The following is a 21,893-nucleotide window of genomic DNA, read 5'->3' on the forward strand; positions in this document are numbered from 1 at the left end:
ATAATAACTAAATAAGGATGTTGAATTTGAAGTGTACTTCTATTAGTTATTGAACTTTGAAGTTTTATAGCATTTTGAATTTTAGGATAGTATGATACGCTAGAAATTGAAGATTTGTGTTGCAAATGAACTAACAAAGAGGAGATAATGCAAAAGAAAAAAGAATTGGGCTTATGTCCAAAGGGTTTAGGGATCGTCCAAACTGGCGGAACGAAACTGAACCAAACAGTTTTATTGAAATTGATTTGAAGAATAATTTTAGAGTAAAACCAATACAATCCGGACCGTGGCCGCTCCTACTGCTAAATTGAGTCGGATCTATAGAGTTAGAAAATAAATGTTTTTATTCTTTTTTCCATTTTTGCGTCATAGTGATTATGACTTTCCAAACACGTTTATCTAGGGGCTTAACGTTTAAATTCGGAGTCAAATCTTGGTCAAAAGGGGTTCAATCTATTTCTCTTTGGCAAAGCAATAAACTTTGCAGAAAAAAGAACTGAGCGAAGAAGAGTGATGCTTTAGAAATGGAGATGGTGAACGCTCAGCCACTGCAAGCGAGGGCTTACGAGGGGGAAGATCAACTGGTGCATATACCGGCAGAGTTGGAAGGGGACTATGGCGAAGGAGGTGGTGCTAAAGCGGCCATGAATGGAGGGGACCAAGCTCGGAGGAGCTCTGGAGTAACTATGAGTCGCTGCAATTCGGCTCTGCCTTCTCGGACCAGTGAGCTCACCATCGCCTTCGAGGGCGAGGTCCACGTTTTTCCCGCGGTTACTCCCGATAAGGTTGGCTTTCCGTGTTCTGCTAATTTCATTTTGAGTCCGTTTGGTTCGTTTCGCTCTGTTTGGTTCCCGGGAAACATGAGGAAAATCAAGGATTATAAATTGAAAAACAAAAGGAATCTCTCTCTGTTTTCTTGAATGTATATATTTGCTTGTAGAACTCTTTTGTCGAATAAATAACATACTAGCTAGCAACAATAGCTAATTAAAGGCAGACTTGTGAGGACTTCCCTTCTGGTGCAAAACTTAGTCTTGGATAGCAATAGAATTTTCCATAGCAGGTTAGACAAGTTTGAAATCCGTTGATGATTCAATAATTTTGGTCTCTTTTGAGTTCATTCTCAAATTATAGTTTAATAATAGTGTCCCAGTATCATAGAAATTAGTTGCCCGTCAGTTACGGGAAGTAAATGAGTAGATTTAAGCCCTTTCAGCAAGATCAGTCCACGTTATAGTTCTGGAAATTATCAGCAATTCCTTTCTTTCTTGTTTTCGTATGTACCTGTTGGAAGCATTAACAAAAGGCTGTTTCTTCTGTGCAAGTTACATTGCGCAATAAGGTGCTCCATTTAATCATTTAGATGTGATGATATGGTTCTTGTTTATTCTTTTCAATCGGAAAACTTGAGAATTCATTCCCAAGTTTAAGACCTGGGTGATACTATCCTGGCCAAACAGCTGGCAAAAGGAATGAGTTCAAAATTGTTGTTATGCCAGAAAGTCAATGGCTAAGTAATGATAGAGAATATTAGAGGCCTAACCAAAAGATATTTAAAAAAAAAAATTACTATACTATTTAATTATGTTTCAGACTGTAGTCTTTGACGTGGTCCCTGAGCAAGATACCATCTTTAGGGGACCTAAAAACAGTCGAAAATGGCGTTTCTGTCTTCTAATCACTATAGCATACATATCTGAATTACTCTAATAATTGGTTAAAGAAGATAAGTTCTTTCCAAAGACACACTGTTAATTGGATCTGTAAAAATACATTTGCCGTTGACTTGCATTTTTCTTTCTCACAAAAATGGGAAAGTTGCATAGTGATTGACTCGCTCTGCTTTTTGGCTATTCATATGTGAGTTGCACAGAGGAATGGTTTAAACATGGTGCAAGCTTTAGTGCCTATAATTCACCCTGTATAAATCTGCTGCTTGGTTTCTTTTGGGGTAATAATGCCTGATATTCTGGAATATTAATTACAGGTGCAAGCAGTGCTTTTGCTATTGGGAGGGCGTGATATATCCAGCAGTTTCCCTAGTTCTGAGTCTCTGCTAGAAAGCAATAGCGGGGTATTCCTGTATAAATCAACTTGCTCTTGTTTTCCCCCACACTGGGGTTAATATTTCTCTAATTGTTGATGCCTTTTCAAAATTACACTCTAGGGTATAGGTGACATCTCACGAAATTCAAAACTTTCACGAAGAACTGCATCTCTTGTTAGGTTCCGTGAAAAACGGAAAGAGAGATGCTTTGAAAAGAAAATTCGATACACTTGTCGAAAAGAGGTTGCTCAGAGGTAATGCAACCTGTCTTGATAACTTTCGTCATATTGCATGGTGTTGATTATTTCTCTGGATGTTATAGTGATTGCATGCAGCTCCTTGTTGAAATATTCTGGTGGTTTACTCAGAAATGGTTCTCCAAAACTATGGTTGGAACAATACAGCTGTGAACCCATGTTCTAGTATTTCATGACAAAAAATGGGTTTAGGAAGTAGTCTTTTTTCTTTTTATGCATTACACAACAATCAGTGATTTTCTTCCCCTGAGTGATAAAGCCTCTCAGAGATCTGGGTGAATGATTGAATCATAAAATACAGGCCTTTCCTCCTACTGGTCCTGTCTGCAACTCGTTTGGTTGAGAAATAAATGATATTATGTGTGAGGAAAAAAGAAGAAGAATTATATGAATTTTCTGCATGTGGAGCTATTTGGTTGTTCTTGTTTGTTGTGGAAGTGATTTAGCTTTAGTTTAGTAACCTGCAATTTTGAAATTAACAGAATTTGGTGATTGCCACTGTGTCGGTGCATTACCTGTTTAGGATGTGGGCTTAGCTCTTTTGGTGGCCTAGCTTGGTTCTACCAGTTCAAATTTCTGAACTTTATAGTTTCTAATTTGAAGATGCAGTTGATCATGAGATAATAGTACCCAACAGCTTATATGTGCACTGGCAGCTCGGTAGTGAAAAGGTTCACTTTGAAGCAACATTGTAGCTCTTCCAGCAGCAACATTGTAAATGTATCAGAATCATTATTTCTTTGCAAGAGAGTCTATCCCATGAAACATAATAATGACTACTCCTTCCAGCAGAAAATATTGACCTTCGAAATCAGAGAAAATATCATCTTTCACACAAACACACACCCGCAGATGTAAAATTATTTTTGTATTAACAAATCGTTCTTGGAGTGTTACCACTACCTTTATTGCCATATTAAGGTTGTATTTGGTCTTTTATCAATAAATATAATCCATGTATTAGTGCCGCATCCACTGATATTTACAGCTTGGTTAACACTGATTGATGACCAAGGTGTGTGTGCATCAACTTGTATAAACTAAGAAAATGGGTAGATAGTTAGTAAAAAGGAAGTTAGACTTACACAAAAAGGATGGAAGTAGTTTATAAATGACACTTGTAAGGTGGTTTTAGGGGTGTGAAATTTTATGCAACTTAAAATTATTTAAACGTCTTTTAACTTTTTTGGTATTTCCTTCCAAGTTTCAATGAGGTAATTATTCTCAAAATAGAAGTTTGAAAGCTACTTGAATTGCCGTTCCATAATGGTAATCAGAATAATGCAATAACTGGATGTGGTTGTGGTTCTTTCTCCGTTTCTCTCACTCGCACATACCCCAGACAAATGGGATTGGGAAATTGTTGGATTTTGTCCTACTTTATGATTATACAATTGTTTTTCTACCATAATTCACATATGCATGTGTTTGTTTTGTGTGCATTCCACGAATTTTTAACTTTTCAACATTTAACAACAAACATTGATTTATGCAATGTATAATGGAAACAAAAAGTTGAAGTTATCCTTGAATTCAGTACTATTTACTTATTTTTCTCTCAATACTATTACTTGTTTTGTAGGATGTATCGCAAGAATGGACAGTTTGCATCATTGAAGGACGATTCTAAAATTGCTTCTGGAAACTGCGATTCAAGTGATGGCACTTCTTGTCCAGAATCTGTGTGAGTTTGAATTCTGTTCTTCAGTTAGCATTTGAACTTTCAGTAGGATTATTATTAATTTATTCTTTCTTTCCTTTCCCACTTTGTTGTAAGGATCACTGATGTTTTATTGCTGGTTCTTAATACATGTTGATGCTGACATGCTGCTTCTTCCATTTCTGGTCTTCTGAAATTTTTATGTTTACGTAGATGTCAGCATTGTGGAATTAGTGAAAAGTCTACCCCAGCAATGCGTCGGGGGCCAGCTGGTCCAAGATCTCTTTGTAATGCTTGTGGTCTCATGTGGGCTAACAAGGTAGGTGGTGCCTGTTTTGGGTAGTAACCATCTATGATAAAATGCACGTATGCATGCCCTCAGTTGGTGCTCAAACTTGTTAAAACAATGATGCATTGGCAGTGATATAGCATGATCGAGTTCAAACTTTGCTCTCTAAGTTCTTGTCTGACATAAGCAATTTGACAACTTTATTTGTCCTCTTACTCATCATTCTGTTGATCTGAAGGGAACTTTGAGAGATCTTACAAAAGCAGGGAGGCCCATTCATTTTGACCAAGATGAGCTGGTATGTTGCCTCTACTGCTGGTCCAATTAGAAAATTATGTTGAAATTATATGCATGTGCATTGGTTTGGCTACCAGACAATTAAGATAATGGAAAGTCCATGGAAGCAGGTGTTTCTGACACCTGGACACATGACATGTGCGCCCAGCAGCAATGTTTTCATAGGAAAAGCGACGGTGAGACATTTATGCCTTGTAAGGTGAGGCTTGAGGCTTGAGGGAGGCATTGGGGCGTAAGCCTTTCGGAACTCGAATTATTATGATTAAAAAAATATAAAAAGAGTTAATAAGAGTATTAATCGTTATTCAAGCTTGATAATCAATCCGAAAAGATATAACATTCAACTAGGGCTGTTGCCTTCTTTAACTTGACTGAAGAAAGGCTTGTGTCAGAGGCATTGGTTGTGAGTGTTAGAGCTGTCCAAAGAGAGGCATGGTTTAGGTTTTCTTTGTCTTTGTCTTTGCTTTCCTATTTTGGAGTTCTATCGGGTGGAATATCACTTAAAAGCTCCCAGGAAAACAGTGCCCCCGACTTGGGTTCTTAAAGTAGTGAATTTAACAGACAAAACGGCGCGGTTTTATCTCACAAATTTTAAAAATTAAAAAAAATTAAAAACAAGAACTAAGGTGTTAAGAGGGATGTGCCTTATCAGATATAGTGCATATAAAGCACATCTAGGGCATGAGGCTTCTGCCCTTCTTCAACGAGGCTTAGGCTTTCCTGACCTGCTGCTAAACACAGGGATTCCTGAGGTGTTTCATAGTAGCCTCACCTTCACTCGTGCCTCAGCCTCGCGTTTAAAACACTGCCCACACCCATGCCCAAGTCCATGTGACAGATTTTGAGCAAATAACAATCATCTGTATTTCTAATTGGGAGCAATACTAATTTAGGGTCATGTACTATCTTGGAAGATTAGTCAACGTAGTAATCATAAATCTGATTTTACTGATGGTCGCTTTTTGTGTCTACTCTTGTACATGCCAATTCTTTGTACCCTTTTTATTCTTGTAAAGTCACATTTTAATACTTTCTTCTGACATAATCTAATTTGGAGTATCGATTCTGATGGTGTCCATGTGATCTTAAGGAAACTGCAGCTGACTTTAAACCTTTGATGTTAAAACCAGAAAATGCGCATCTAGACCCAGATGTAGAGGTATGATTTCTTAGCATGGTTATTATGAATGTTAATTAGAACTAATTAGTCAGTTCTAAGTTTTCTGATATTTGAGATGCCAAATGTGAGTATTGATTTCAACATTTTTCATAGTTTCTTTGCCTATTGTTGTGCTCTTGAAGAATCTTCTAGAGGTCTTCTCGTCAAAAGGCGACAGAATTGAGAATTCTTGTACCTGCAAGAATGTGCAAATTTAGTTTATTTGTTTTTCGGCATGTGCAATTTAGCTTATTCTTTGAAGTTTGTTTGTGTGTTTTTTATTTTTCTTGTAAGTATATTAATTCTACTTGTCTGAATGTAAAAATATAATTTTATTTGCTTTTCACTGGGGCCAATTTAGCTTAATCTTTGTACATAACGTGAGGGTTTATTTCTTGTTCGAATAAATGGATTCTACTTTCTGTTTGTGTTTGGTGGAAACTTATGCGATTGGTTCCACACAGAACATACTTGCTGCATATTCTAGATCCTTCTGCACAATGATATGTTGTGTTGTCGCAGAACTTGACAATACTTAGTATTTTTGTCCGGTCAGGGAATCCCAGAGGAGAGTAAGCCTATTGCATTGGATACTGAAAACCCTCCTCTGAGACTGGGTGACGAGGTAGCACTTCTTTCCATGTAACTAAACTAATTGTACATCAATTATAATATTTAATATTTGACACTGATATCTACTTGGTTTCCAATGTTTCCATTGTCCATCTTTAAATAAATGAACGAGAAGAAGAGTTCTTTAAGATTGATAACTACGATATTTTGATATCTGTATGTGGACCAATGGAGTTTTATTGCTTAGGTTTGAAGAGTGGGTCCCTTTGTGTGATATCCTATAAAATCATAAACAATAGTTCTTTCCAAGTTATTCCAAATTAAATTGTAATCAGTTTCAGTCATCTGATGTGCAGGATATGCTGGAAACAGCTGAAGCTGCTACTAATCACATATGCATCCAAATGGAAAATTCAACTGTTAACTTTGATGAGCAGGTACTATTTCAAGGTTCACCTAAACCAAGTAGTTGGAACTTGGCCCTGTATTCTTGAGCTAAGATTCTGTTCCATAGTTTTGGGAAGTTTTCATTTCATGCCTTATATGTTGACAACCTCTGAATCACTCTGCTGTCAACATTACATGCTATGGTAATGTTCTGTTGCAAGATATTTGACACATTACATTATATGTAGGTGGTGGTGTTTATTTAATGGGTGAGTATTCGCACAAATAGACTAGTAATTTATTAATCAATGCCGAACCGCACTAAAAATAAATTGGATCTGAGGAAGCATGTAATTGTACAGTACTTATACTTGGGTAAACCAGCGTGTGAGGGGACATATACATCTTCCTAAAGCGAGCCTCATTTTATCAAGAGGTCTCCCGTATTTTCTTTTGTTCATAAATAATCTTGGCTGATGTAAATCAAAGCATAAGGTGTGTTGTAACTAGTAATTACTACCTAACGTACATCAGAATGTAATGTAGAGTTGTAATTATCCTACTCGGACTCAATTTGTCTTATTTACACATCACGACCTGCAGGAGAATCTGGATGAATTTTGCAATGCCTCGGGGACAGAATTTGAGATTCCTGCAAACTTTGATGAGCAGGTATTGATCTTTAGCAGCTTGACATCGCATGTGGCTGACTAGCCCTATGCTTCAGATGGGTTTAACCTTAAATGCTGTGCTACAAGTTTTATGAATACAAACCTACAGGTGGTTGATTTTTATGATTGCAACATCGAGACTCACTGGCCAGGAACTTGATATATACATGCTGACTACGGGACGCTTGAAGTGCGCATGGTTTCTTGTTGGCCAGAATGAAGGTGCAATGCTGGTGGCCCTCCGACTAACTTTGGATTTTCATGCCCTGGTTAATGTTTTCTAACACAAACCTTATACAGAAATCCCATGCGTATGTTACAACTAGCTAGATCATTTCGGAGCTCAGTGATATAATGTGAATAAGTTTCCGGTTTTGCTCTCTCCTTTCTACCCCTTTGCCCTTTGTGAATAACTGTAGTAGGATCGTGCCAGAAAATGTGATTGTCTGCCATTTACGTAGTAGCGAATTGACCCTTGTAATTTGACGTATAACTGAATATCTTACGACGAAAGCGAAGCATTATTCGTAATCCAAATGCATTTAAGAAGGTACGGAATTAAATTGCAGAAACAAGTTAATGTTCGGAAAACAAAAGCATTACTGGAAATAAATAAATAAATAAAGAGATCCTTTTGTATCAATATCGGCAAATGAAAAAAGAATCTCTTGAATTAGAAAACTGAAATCAAGGGGAAAAACAATACGCGGGCCAAAAAGCTCTGAAATCAGCTCTTTCAAACCAAGGCATTAGGTAGCTTAACAAATTAAGTAACTCTCATAGATGATTAAGAAGACTAATTGGTAGTCAAGAATCAAAGTCTAGACTTGCCTACTGGCCGGTACAAGAATGCTACTACATAATCGAAAACCAAAGGAATTGTCGAAGAAAGTGATTTGCAAAGAACCTGAAAGAAAATTATTTGCAGAAAGAATTGTATTTTTCCAATATGTAAAATATTATGCTTTAATATATTAGCTGTGGCTAGACTATAATGGGAAAAACTCTTCAATGTGAGTTCAATTTTCATGTTACCAAATCCCTTGTGCCCACCCTGTTTCCTCAGTTTTGTGACAGGTTGCACACCACTTAACAACATTTTAACTCATATCTTTTTTTTTCTTTTTCTTTTTTTTTTATAAACATTTTAACTCTTAACACTCTTCAGCCCATTTGTTTTTATTAAAATAATTTAAAAAATATTAAAATACGCGTTCTTGCCTCTTCATCTTCTACCTATCCTCTTCATTAAAAATATATATAAAGCAGAGATTTAGGGGTTGAGTCTGATGATACGCAAGGTAGAAGATGAAGAGGCAAGAATGTGTTTGTGTAAAACGTGTATTTTAATATATTTTTAATTATTTTAATAAAAATAAATAGGCTGAAGAGAGTTAACAGAGTTAAAAATTGTTGTTAAGTGGTGTGCCACATGTCACGAAACTGAGGAAAAACAAGGTGGTCACAGAGATTTGGTAACATGAAAATTGGACTCTAAATGTATGGTACAAACCTTTTTTTCAGCCTGAATTGTCTCCCAATAAATTTGAAGTTCAGAAATAAAAGTTTTATTTAAAAGATTTATAATTGGTAATTTTACAGGTTTAAAGCGTTAGCCAAATCCTCTCAATTCCTTTTTTCTAATGTTATGGAGTCTCTTAACCATTCTAGAAGCTCAAGTGGTTACCCCTCCACCTAAGGTCCTAGGAGCGATTCCCCCTCCCCAATATTTCTAGTATAAGGAAAAAACAGTCACTTAACCAATCTAATGAAAAAACAAGCACTTCCGAAGGACCAAAACATGCCCTCGTTGACCCACATAATTTCATTACCAAATGGCAACCCACATAATTTCATTACCAAGGTCAAAACAATCTCAAACGAAAAAAAAGAAAAAAAAAATGGAGATATATATGCATATCTGAGAAACCATCTGATTCTGACAAAAATTAGGTAAGAGAGGTATAAGCGGAGGCTCCCTGTTATTCTTGGGGCCTAGTAGAAAAAAAATACAATCAGCCTATACTCTGTATAAAAGGAGACAATAAATGCGCAAACGAAAAAGCAATGCCGGATACCCGATTTGCACAAATCAGTTGGAACAAAATACTAACTCCCCAACAATCAGACTACAGATGGTGGACTTCCAATCACCTCCAGAGTTGGGGCAGCGGAATCAAATGAATATAATGCTTTGACACTATTTTAAAAGACTCGCAGCTACTTGATTGGCTTATTAATCAACTGATGGATAGAGACCAGGCATGTACATGCGTCCGCTTCCATTAGAATCTGCATTAGCGTAAAATGGTGAGTGAAGCTCCCCAGAGTGAGATGACTTTCTGGGCTTTGGATTCTTAGGTGAAGCTGAGTAGGAATCATTTGAACTGCTTGTATTATACATCGATGACGTTGGTAATCCATGGATCTTTGGCAACCCCGTTGGATCAGCACCCAAACTGTAACCCTTTTCCACTGTTTCCGCTTCCAAAGGCAGTTCATCCAATGTCTACCAACAAAGAAAACAGTAATCACAAGTATTAAACTGAGGATTTCCCACTGCATAACGAAAGCAGTATTCTTTTTCTTTTAAAAAGAAGAGACATATAAAGAGTTCAAAATTGTACAATCCCAGATCTAAAAACCAGAAATGAAACATATCAAACTCCAGCCACAACACAAGCCAAACTGACCAGCCATCTATCAAACCACGACCTTCCAATTGAGTAAAACAGCAGAAAAAGCAGTAATTGTAAATAGTGTAAGTTTAGAGCCTACAGATACAGCGACTACACATTTTCATATATATTTTTTTTTTAATTACAAGTGTCAAATAAACTCAGCTACTTATCGATTATAACACTGCAGAAGTATAAATCTAAAATCAAATACTGTTTTGACCATATTTAAGTTTCATTCACCACATGAATTGGGATAATCTGTGCATGCCAATTACCTGTCTATAAACTAAGAAAGCCCTTAAAACTCTGAACCCTAAGAATTTAGAAAAAAACCTACCCGGAAAGCCTGTTGCAGAACTCGGAGGGTTTCCCGGGTGCGCTTTCTCTTCATTGCCACTTCATCAGGTTCCTGCAGCATCTCTTCAAACAGGTTCTCTCTGTTTGGGATCATAAAAACCAAACAATAGCACAATCAACAGTCGATACAGGAAAACTAGTAAATAAGAACAAATGTACACAGCGACGTGTAAAATTGAAAACTGACAAGACAATTTTTTGTTACCTGTAAAGCTTTTTAATGAAGACGTTGTGCAGCTCACGCTTTGTATGATTTACCTGAGTACATGTTGATGACAGACAAATAGTTACTAAAGCCTATGAAATGCTTAGAGCTCATTTTAGCAACAACATATCTATCACACAACATAATAATGAGTATAACAATATCAACCTTGGGAAGATATTACATAAAATTGTTACCTAAAAGAAAGCATAAACTAAATATACTTTCATACAATAAGAATGATAGAAGAATATGCAAGGACCACGTGACAACTAATGATGCTCTAATTTTCTTATTTTTATAAGGCTCCATATGAACTTTGTGGGTATGACAGAGGAAGCTTTCAGATTTAAGAGGTTGTGAGAGAATAGTTGGAAGTTTCATCATTGTACAAATTTAGTATTCCACCTTAAATAGAAAACCATTTCTGCCATTTGTACCTCAGAGTTCCTAGTTTAACACAATACTTTGGAATCATAATGTCCTAAAAATATGACAAAGAACACACTGGAAGAAAAGTAACAAGGAAAAGAAAGGAAGCAACGTGCGAAAATAAACAGAAATAACTGGGTGCATCCAGAAAGGTCAATATTACCAGGAAGTGCATTATTGCTTTTGGAACAGAATCCTCTATGTTCTTCCTAACAATGTCATAGTATGATCTTAATAGGAGTTTTGTGACTGCAACTTCAATTGTCTCCTGCTCTGAGTGGTTCTCTGTGGGCCGCAAGACAGTTGGGGGCTAAAAGGAAATTGTACACAGTCAGGGTGAAACCAGAGAGAAATAATCAAAGAAAGTAGAATTATCAGATAAAATCCCATAGCCGAAAAGTCAATAATGAAAACTAGAAAATACCTCTCTTAAATGGATCATAGAGACAGCTTGTTCGACGTTGTGAATAGGTTCATTATATGACTTGTTTATTAAATTCTCTTTAGCAGGTGTGCGGTTATCACTCCCACCAAAAATTGATGAAATCCCCCAACTTGAACCAGTTGCGCCTCCTAATCAATTGCAAAAGGTGACAAAGTAAAATACATTGAATTTCAACACTCCTTGCAAGTTTTCTACATGAAATCATGCATTTATACATACAAAATGCACATGCACAAGAACCTATCATCCCACCAGGACAAAATACATACCATATTGATACTGTTGAACTCATTTTTTTATTGTCAATATGTCAGTATACATCACCAAATTTTGAAAACGAAAGTTTTTTTTACCTAATATATTCCCAGAAGATGCAACTTTTTCACTGTCTACCACAGGTCGGACACCCTGTCAATCAACCAAACAAAACCATTGATACAATTAGACTAGCTTAAACAGTGACCAGCGTTTTCAATGGAGAAGGCACAATGTGAGGCATTTGGCTCTTGCAAGGCGAGGTGGAATCCTCAAGATGTCAAGGCATTATCCTTTTAGGACTTGGAATTATAATAATTCACAACATATAAAATATAAAATATAAACGTGTAAATATTAATCAATAGTGTAAAATCCCCCTCCATGTAATTTTATGACACTCCCAAATGTATTGTCAATAAAAGTTGTGAGAACTCTAGTTTTATAGTAAGTATTTTAATATTTGGAGGCTTACATAACAAAATAAATCTATTAATATTAGTAGTATTTCTCTATTTAGTGGACTTGATATTTGTTTTATTTTTTTGGTCAAACTCAAGATAAGTTTTATTTAAAATATGTTCTAACTCTAGAGCATATGTTGCATTACCTTACGGTAAAGGTATACTAAAGTGGAAAAGGCCAGAACACTTCTCAGAGTCCAAAGGCAAAGTCCAAGCCAAGACCAGGGAAAAAAAAAAGTCTGAAGCTAAAGCTTACTGGGTTGCCAACAAAACATGCACAAGCCACACAGTACACTAGAGTTGCCGATGTCAATCTTAAAGCGGCCAGAATTTTCATAGAGGTACTGGTTTTCTGAAATACCTTCAAGATAGTGGTGTTTTATGAGTTAGAGATGTGAACTGCTGTTTTTCAGTTTAGAGTTCAATCTCAGGGAGAGAGACATAACTGGGTTTTTTTAAACTTTTCTTGTATCTGTTTAAAAGCCCAGCACCGCAAAAACCCTGTTTGTTATGGGTAAACCTAAAGGAAAGATGTGTTAGCTTCGCTAAAAAGGCTTAGAAATTTCAGGAGTTGCGCTTTTCAGACACATGTTGATTGCACCCCGCCTTGGATAGAGCCTTAATGCGCGCCCGGCTAACATCTTTGAGAACACCGATAGTGATTAATAATAACAAATTGTAGCATTTTCTCTCAGTTTCTGGGGAAATATAATGAACCCCAGAAGAGAGAATTTTCCGTTACCTGGTCAGGAGGCACAATTCCATTTACTTGTCTGGCAAGAATTGCTCTAGATTTCAAACTTCTTTCAGATGGTGGTGCCTTATCAGAATCTACACCATCCTAATTTATTAAAAAAAACAACAAAAAAGACGTAAGAAATTACCGATTGCAATGAACAATTTATAAATCACTTAATAATGACCTTTAATACCGAATGCATATACCTTTTGCCTGGAAAGAGGCAGGGGTATCCGAGAGGACTTCACCTGTTGCAATGCATTCTCAACAGCCTTACTTCCACCGATAAAATTTGCGTGTGAAGTATTTATGTAGTCCATCTGCAAAATTTAATTAAAATAAGACACAAATATACATGTTCATAGAGTGACTACAGTTCAAAGCCATATTAAAGCAGCGAGTTCATCAGACATACAATATAAACAATCTTCTAGCAAATATGAAAATAGCATCACTGAAATATTATGCGACAGGGTTGCTCACATTCTAATTTAGACCCAAATGAATATTATTACTAAAATCAAATTATAAACACCAATGCCAACCAATTGCATGACTGTACATGCACCCAGTGACAATAATACAGCAGGCAAGGCCAGTTACAACTGAAACATAAGGAAACCACATATCAAAGCTGGCCCAATGCACAAGACAAAATATAGGCAGTGGCCAACATCATTCCCAACTCAGGCCGAATAGTAGAACATAAATTTCGCAATAGATGATAACAAATAAAGACCAAAGATGCATCTTAGAAAAATTTAAAAAGGAAATAAAGAAAGGCTCAAAGAGGTCAAAAAAAGTAGAATTCTCAACTAGAGCTTTCAGAATAGAATAAATAGTAGACCCAGTGACACCAACAATAAAAGCAATTAGAAAGATTCCACTGATTTTCATAGTTTGTAGAATATGCAGGTTTATGAAATTATTTATCTTTTCATTCACATAATGCACCAGCAATATAAGTATCATAACCATCATACCTCCATCTCAATAATGTGTCCAATCATTGTCTCAGAGGGTTCAAGGCCTTCTCGCAAGAAGTTCCCTATGACTTCATCCATCCGCTTTCTCAGAACAGGGAATCGCTGCAATTCATTTACTAGGCAGCGATGGCTAATCTGCACAGCGGACAATATTGTTTGGAAAATGAATTAGGAATATGTGTGGTAACGCGAAAACAAACAAAAATACAAGTGCCAATTTTCCTACCTTCATCAACTCGTCATATATGAACCTGGCACACTGAAGGCTTGGATCTAACAAACGAGCTATTTGCCTCCTGACAAGATTTTCAAAGGGCACCTATATGCATGAAAGTTAAAATCATATTCTCTCCAGTAAAGAACAAAATCCAGATGCCTATCCTCTTGATTGAAAAAATAAAGAAAACAAATGGCATGTTAATGTAAAAGAAAACAATCTGAAACTAAACCGGAAGTAAAAGAATATAACAAAAGAAAGCCATAAGTGTAATAAGGCCTACTTCTGGTACAAACAATGCAGATTTAGGACCAGTGGCATTTTGAATTGCAGTTCGAATGTCATCATCTGTAAGGTCCTCGCACGGATCCACCTCCTACATCAAATCAAATTATATCATTTAATGATGACAAAGGACTACTAAACGTATATAGTTTCTACAAATCAAACCACAAAACACCATATGTTGAGGGGCACAGAAGACAGAATAACCTAGTCATTTAGCTTCTACACCTCATCATTAGATACTCTCTACAAACAGGACTGATGTCTGACAGTGTAACAAAGTACAAAGGTCATAAAGGAACTTATACTGAAACAGTTTAACAATTGATCTACCCTTTATGCATGCAGAACCACTTAAACTGCTAGAAACCAAAAAAAAAAATTAAAAGAATAAATTTGTATTATTCTGGACTCTAAGCACCCATATATCAATGTAACATGCAACAGTCACCTGTGTCTACGTAGAAAAAAAAACAGAGAGTAGTAGTAAGATTTTTATATTGCAATCTGCAGTGTTCTCAACCGTCAAATGAGCCATTAAACTATAATGGCACATAAATTAAAGGGTAGAACAGCTATTTTGTAAGTGATATGACTGAAATTACAATATATTATACTGTAATCTTTCGGAGAAAATGAAGGCCTAAAAATCATGCTTAAGATAGAACAATACGATTCAAATTTATTCGATAATATGCAAAAGTAAGGCATAGATGTTATTTTGTATACTATTCCACATATGAGAAAATGTCACAGAAATTCGACCATATGAACTCTCAGCCAGATAGAGTGCAATAGGTATCACATAATTCAAACCTCTAAACTTTTCACAAAGATATTTTGAAAAATATAGTGAATTCGCGCTCCACCAGAAAGCTCAGATGTTGACATTTCTTCATTTTTCCCCTCAACCATTGTAGAAAATGCTGTTTTCAAAAGAAATTTAGAATACAATGAATCAGCTTAAACATTTACATGATAGTATGATACAGAGACGTACAAGGTAAACGCCATGAGTTATAACATTCATCAGGACAGCCAAAGAGGACAGAAAGCAGGTAAAACCATATTCACCTTCAGAGTACTTCGAAAGAATGTTGAGGAGAAGAGCCCCCTGGCCCGCCTATTGGCAACAAACATTAAGATAAATATTTAGATAAACATAAACAAATCCAGGAAAAATGACAACCAGAACTTAAATTGGTCATTGTGTGCATTCAAGATTTTTTTTTATTTTTAAAAACCAACTCTTGTGAAGGCATGGATTAAAGCAACACCAGTTGTGTAAGTTCACTCACATTGCATATTATCACATCAATATATAGCATAGAAGATTGCATGACAGAATTTAAATGTTGCGAGCAAGTCCTCCATCGTTCTTAGGACAAAAAACCCAATAAACTCAAGATATTACACAATATAAACATTTGATTGTCCAATAAGATCATCCATATAGATCACAACAGTTTTCACTACAAATAAGCACACCTTTGATTCTGTGATTTCTCCATAACTGGCGTGCTCCTTGGCAACAGAAACTAGTGCAGAGCTTATGCGTGATTTGAGCCCCGGAAGAACTGCCTTAATATGTTGCACCAGAATCTGTAAATGAATTATAAGGGTTAACTTCATTGGTTATCTGGATTAATATAACCACTTTCACACTGATGAGCCCAAATTACCAAGAAAATGCCAATCACAATACTCTAAGCGGAATTCAAATGAATATGTATGTGTGTGTTTGTGTAAAAAGAACAGCGTTTAGGGCCACTGAGATGAGGGGCAACTGTGTGTATGCAATAGTATAACAGTTGCAAACATGAGCCAATTTTGTAAGAGTTCACAGCATTAGGGACTTATTTCATCAAATGTTATACCTGGTTCAACTTCTTTGCCAACTGAGGGATGCCACAGCGATCAGCTAGACCATTATATACCTATACAAAATCATAAGAAAATTTATACCTAAAGAGTTGTTAATCCATGCCAAGTGATGTAAAGTAATTCAAGGAAAAGTAAACATACTGGCCGGCTGCGGAAAAACTTTTCCTCAGCCGCAAGTGCATCCTTAATACTCCGGTTCATTGTAATATCCTGTTCCAAGAATAACAATAAACAGCCTTATCAGAAACCTTTTATAAAGATACAATTCTATAAAACATCCACCAAACAAAACACTCTTAGATATGCATGCAAATAATGTGAATTGGAGGGGGGTTTGACTCGTGACAATAACAGGAAAATACTTTTATTGGACCAAGAAACATTAAACAACAGACTTGTATAAAATTCAAGACAATGAAAACAAAATAAAAGCATCTTTCCATTATTAGCTGATTGGCATTAACAATGCATATTTGGGTAAGAAAAGGCAACAGAAAATTAAAATAAACATTATGCGTGATTTTGAAAGGAACTAAAATAGCGGAGCAGTCAAAGAAGTGTAAATCTTCAACAAAATACTATTTATCTTCCACAGCAGTAAAGTTCAATTTAAGCTTATGACCATCATCTCAAATACAGCAGAGGATAAAAAATCTTCCAAAGAGTTTGAGATAGATTACCTCCTGACTACGATTCACAACACCTATATAACCAAGTCGCAAGGGAATCACTTTTCCAAGCAAAAGATTACGAGCATCGGTACCTCTATCCATTATATCCAACTGAGGCCATTAAAACACGGGCCAAAAGGCTATCAGCATAAAATACACATCTTGCACACTTCTCAATGAATTAAAACCTTAAGAGAAATCCAGGTCCAAAAAAATTCACACCTTTGTGATTACTCCAATGGTTCGCAGACCTGTCAATAGGAAATTGGCTCGCGCTAGTCAGATAAATTTAAATTACAAATTTAACCAGGAACACTAACAGCAGAAGTGAAAATCTACCATCAGGATCAGCATTTCCTGCAATCTGAAGAGCATCTGAGTTTGCTAAGTCAGAATTTGCTGCTGTAACAGCAAGAATTAAGCAGCTTGGAATTTTGATGTATGACATGATCATAGTCCTGATTCGTGCTTCTATATCAGAGGGTTGGTCACCAACAGGAACCTTGGTTATACCAGGTAAATCTACCAGAGTGATATCAAGAACATTAGGTGAAAAAATCTTCAAACGTATCTGCTTGTCTGTGACGCCTTTATTCCCCCCTGCTTCTCTATCTGTCTCCCTCTATATCAATTGGAATTTATTAAGAAGCAGACGAATGAATGTATACATTAAAACATTGGCATACTCTCCACTTTATTGTACTCTTGATTTTGACGAGGGAACATACGGAAAATTAAATAAGAGAAATGAACGCATAAATTCAATTTTATCACCACACTTGTTTGTCTAGAAGCAAATGAGAGAGGGTTCAAACCTTGAACTGAATTTTACAATAAAGTTTAAAATATTTGGCATAGAATTTTGGTGGCAGAAGGAAAAATGAAAGTAAGGGTGGGAGTCAGAAAAGGAAGCAAAGGTTCTGATAAAGACTTCAATTTTAAATTTCCAATTGTGTGGGGGCAGTTCAACACCGAACTACTAAATAGTAATAGCTTAAACTCCTCACCACGAACATTTACTAAAAAGACTATGTTCAGAATGCACTTCCTTTGCAACCAAACGAATCTCATCTGAATAACATTGCATACTAACTCTATATTATACGGAAAAAAGCTTCTCTTTCCATGTCTCAAGTATTTAAATTTGTCTACTGTCCCTAAGAAACTAATACATTTAACCAAATGAAGTCATTTCTTATAATATCCAAAATCAGATCATAATGCATAACTTCCCGCACTTTCCCAAGAACCAAACATAAAAAATGACAATACCTGAATTTCCCTCCGAATCTCGGAGAAATCGTGGAAGCGCGTCCCAGGAACGTGCAGGAACTCGCCATACTCCTCGTCAGTGCCGTCGGGATTGCGCTTAGTCTGCAAGAGCTGGAGCACGAGTGGTCGGCGCGTGCAAATTTCGGAACCACGCGGCAAGAAGTCACGGCCCACTAAGGCCTCGAGAACGCTCGATTTGCCGCTACTCTGGCTGCCGACGACGGCGACCTGAGGGAGCTCGATGGTGGATTGGGAACCGAGCTGGGCGAAGATGTCTTGCAGCTTGTTCACTATCGGGATCACGGAGTTGCCGAGGGGCGAAGCTGAGGGTAAAGGAGAAGAAGAACCGTGTTGGGGTGGTGCCACTGGGGGCTCGTCAGCCATAGTTGGATTGGATCTTGCAGAGAACTGGAAGGTGAAGCGCTAGGGTTTTGGAAATTTCTTAGAGAGAGAGACAGAGAGAGTTTGATTTGATTTTCATGTGACTGGACGAGCCTTGAGTTTTGAACTTGTATAGTCTTTTCCTTGTGAGAGAGTCTAGAGGTAACGAGAGAAGGAGAATTTATTTAATTTTTCCAATAATCATAATTTCGATCGCATTGCATTTGGGGTCTTTCCTTGAGAAAATGACCCCCAAAATGGATAGTTAAACAAAGACATTTTTCATTTCCAACCTACGCATTCCTTTCGAAAAACAAAAAAAGCAAAAAACAAAAAATCAACGCCTTCCTTCATAAGGAGAAATTATAGAATAGTATAGTATCACCACGTCATCTGGTAGTACTTTCATTCAAAATTTGACATGTGTATTATTTTTTATAAGAAATTAAACTATTGTTCTAGTTGGATTTGAAACTCCAATTTTACCCTTCACAACAAAATTAAAAAAATTGTTAGAAAAACATAGAAAATGAAAACAACCCCTACCATCGCACTGACACCATCACCCGATGGCCCTCCCTCTCTGTCTTTCCATTACTCGATGTTCATTCAAATGTTTCAGTAAATTAGTATTTCAATTTGATAATGATTAAAGCCTCTTTGTTTGAATATGGACCCTTTTCCAATGATTAGAGATCTTGCAGGTGCTTCCATGGGTTAAAGAGAAGTTGCAGTTTCAGGGAAAGAGATGAAGGGCAGGCGGAGTGACCAAATTCGTAATAATATCTTCATGTCTAACACACACAACGTGATTGAAAGACTTGCTACTATGGGTTTGATGCTTGCAGGACTGGGCAAATTGCTATGCACCTGATTAACAAAATGAAATGGGATTTGGGTCTTCTACACCGTATTGTTTCTTGAAGAAAGGAGCTTGCTTGGCACAATTGGGGAGAAGGGCAATGATGGGATGTGATGTGATTACAAAAATATAGAAACAGAGGAATGAAATAAGAGGATCGGGGTGACAGCCATGGGAGGCAGAGCGACGGCACGACAGTTAGATTGAGGGCGAGCGATTGTTGCTGGAACATTTTCTCTTATATTTCTTTTAATATTTTTAATTTAAAAGGGTAAAATTGGAGTTTCAAATACAGCTGGAACAAAAAGTTTAATTTCTTATAAAAATAATACACATGTCAAATTTTGAATGTAAGTACTACCAGCTGACGTGGTAATACCGTACTATTCCATAATTTCTCCTTCATAAGAGTATCTACAATTATGCTTTTTATTTTTCAGTTAAAATTTAGCTAAAAACATATAAAAGTTATTTTAGAAGCTCTTTTTAAAATTTTAACTCCAATCATGGATCCCGACCCCCTACATTTACAAACGGTGCATTTGTCCGCATCTCGCAATATCTAGGTCATTCCAATAATCTAACGATTTAAAATTTTGACACTTCACTTTTAAACTTTTTACACTCATCCATTTAATTAACTTTAACTTAATAGTGTTAAGTTTAAATAAAATTTTAAAAGATAATAATAATAAAACCTGGCAGCCATCCCACCTCTTCGATAACTCTCTCCCTCTTCCATGAATGTGCCTTTTTAGCAAGAACACAAAGACAGCAACCCAATTCTAGATGGGTGGAGATGCCTCAAAATTGTTTTGAACGGCAATGATTTCCAAGTGTTGGTGGTACTGTCCTGGTGAATTTATTAAAACTGAGATTCATTGCAATCTGCAAGCTTGAATACCCCTTTTTTTTATTATTTATAATTTATTTATGTATTTGCCGAATAAAACACTTAAATTTGTTTTGTTTGAAGAATACTTTTATAACAAACAAGAGTTTGGGGTGGGGGGAGGGAGGAGGTTGGCTATGAGGAGGGATGATGTTATTGTACGGGCCAGTTTGGCATTGTTGTGCTGTGAAAATAATCGCTGTCAAATTTACTATGAGAGAAATCAGCTGTGAGAGGAAGCTGTTTGGCGTTTGGTAAACTTTTTGTTAAAAGTGTTGTTGGTACGGATTCCCGTATAATCAAAAAATGATTGCAGCATAATCATTAAACCCAGCGCCTCTTCAAAACTGATTTCTGCATAATCAGAAAATGAAAGCACCTTATTAGCTGCTTTCCCTAATAGCTTTCTCTCACAGCAATTTTTAACAATAAATGATTTTCTCATAGTTTACCAAACGGGTTGGGCTTCCAAAATTTTAAAAAAATTACTTATCACCCCAAATAAGCAATACCAAACAGGCTAGTGGCTGGGCCAAAAGTTTTTTTTCTTTTTTCTTTTTTATTTATTATATTTAAACTTAACAATGTTAAGTTAAAGTTAATTAAAAGGACGAGCGTAAATTTTTTTAAAATGAAGTGTCAAATCTTAAGTCGTTAGATTATTGGAATGGCCTAGATGTTGCGAAATGTTGGTAAATGCACCGTATGTAAATGTAGAGGCTCAGGATCCCTCTAATCATACTTTCATGTTTAGGGAGTCATTGTTGCATCGATTCAGCTACACCAAAATGGATTTAGCTGCATCCTCAACTTGTGATACTCGCAAGTGCACGAGCCGTTCGGTAGTATAGCATATGTAAGTGCGAGATCGATTCCACAGGGATTGGTGATTGAATAATCCAATTCAATTTTCCTACACAAAACAGAAAAACAAGAAAGAAAATAAATAAAACAAGAAAGAAAGAAAAGAAAATAACTCAAGTAGATAAGTTCCCAAGTTCAATTAGATTAACGGATTGATTCTAGCTAAAGTATGATTAAGCCATGGTGTTTGGTCCTAACCTTGTGTTCCTAATTCCCTAATTTGATCATTTGTTGTCTAACCTAAAATTAAGCATTAGGAACCCATTAAGCATAGAAGAACATTTTAAACAACCAAGTATGTATCTAATCCCTGTTGTCGAATGTCCATACATACTCTTCCTATCCATAGTTCAATTCGAATTAAAGCATGGTGTCTACTCTTAATTCAAACCAAGATAGCTAACATGCAAGCCTAAACGGTGATCAATCATTCAAACTAGCATATTAACTTATAAGCATAATGAATAAGAACAAAAACCATAATTGAAACTTGGAAACTAATTAAACTTGAATACTTAAGAAAGAATGTACATTACAAATAAAATTAAAATAGAACTTGAAAACTTGAAGGAAAATTTAGTAAAATCATTTTGTTACAACAATTGACAACTTGAAAGGAAACTAAGAGAATGTGAGGGAGAGAAGGGAAGGGAACTCTAGA

The 21,893-nt window shown here is 36.2% G+C and overlaps 2 protein-coding genes across 4 annotated transcripts; one reads left to right on the plus strand and one right to left on the minus strand.

Moving 5' to 3' along the window:
* Positions 1-281: 281 nt before the first annotated feature.
* LOC110768441 (GATA transcription factor 19-like) lies at positions 282-7,722 on the plus strand. 3 transcript variants are annotated; one of them, XM_088245442.1, is made up of 11 exons: positions 282-785; positions 1,988-2,074; positions 2,168-2,301; positions 3,887-3,988; positions 4,178-4,283; positions 4,492-4,551; positions 5,641-5,709; positions 6,266-6,334; positions 6,624-6,719; positions 7,273-7,341; positions 7,428-7,722. In XM_088245442.1, the coding sequence occupies exons 1-11, from the start codon at positions 525-527 to the stop codon at positions 7,455-7,457; spliced, it is 1,083 nt and encodes a 360-aa protein (XP_088101568.1). In that variant the 5' UTR covers positions 282-524; the 3' UTR covers positions 7,458-7,722. The 3 variants fall into 3 exon arrangements, with proteins under 3 accessions (XP_088101568.1, XP_088101566.1, XP_088101567.1); XM_088245440.1 differs by having other exon boundaries at positions 287-785; positions 7,450-7,722; XM_088245441.1 differs by having other exon boundaries at positions 295-785; positions 6,639-6,719; positions 7,450-7,722.
* A 1,509-nt stretch (positions 7,723-9,231) lies between these two features.
* Positions 9,232-18,817, minus strand: DRP3A (dynamin-related protein 3A). Its single transcript, XM_021972167.2, has 20 exons — positions 18,234-18,817; positions 17,301-17,583; positions 17,184-17,212; positions 16,971-17,072; positions 16,432-16,500; positions 16,284-16,343; positions 15,895-16,008; positions 15,481-15,529; positions 15,223-15,332; positions 14,405-14,497; positions 14,131-14,223; positions 13,902-14,039; positions 13,125-13,238; positions 12,922-13,020; positions 11,814-11,868; positions 11,440-11,588; positions 11,179-11,325; positions 10,584-10,636; positions 10,359-10,458; positions 9,232-9,849 (listed from the first exon to the last, which is right to left on the minus strand). Exons 1-20 carry the CDS (start codon positions 18,615-18,617, stop codon positions 9,577-9,579), a joined length of 2,514 nt encoding a protein of 837 aa, XP_021827859.1. The 5' UTR covers positions 18,618-18,817; the 3' UTR covers positions 9,232-9,576.
* Positions 18,818-21,893: the final 3,076 nt, after the last annotated feature.

The sequence above is a fragment of the Prunus avium genome, chromosome 8 (genome assembly GCF_965620075.1).
Source record: "Prunus avium chromosome 8, drPruAviu1.hap1.1, whole genome shotgun sequence".
Lineage (NCBI taxonomy): Eukaryota > Viridiplantae > Streptophyta > Magnoliopsida > Rosales > Rosaceae > Prunus > Prunus avium.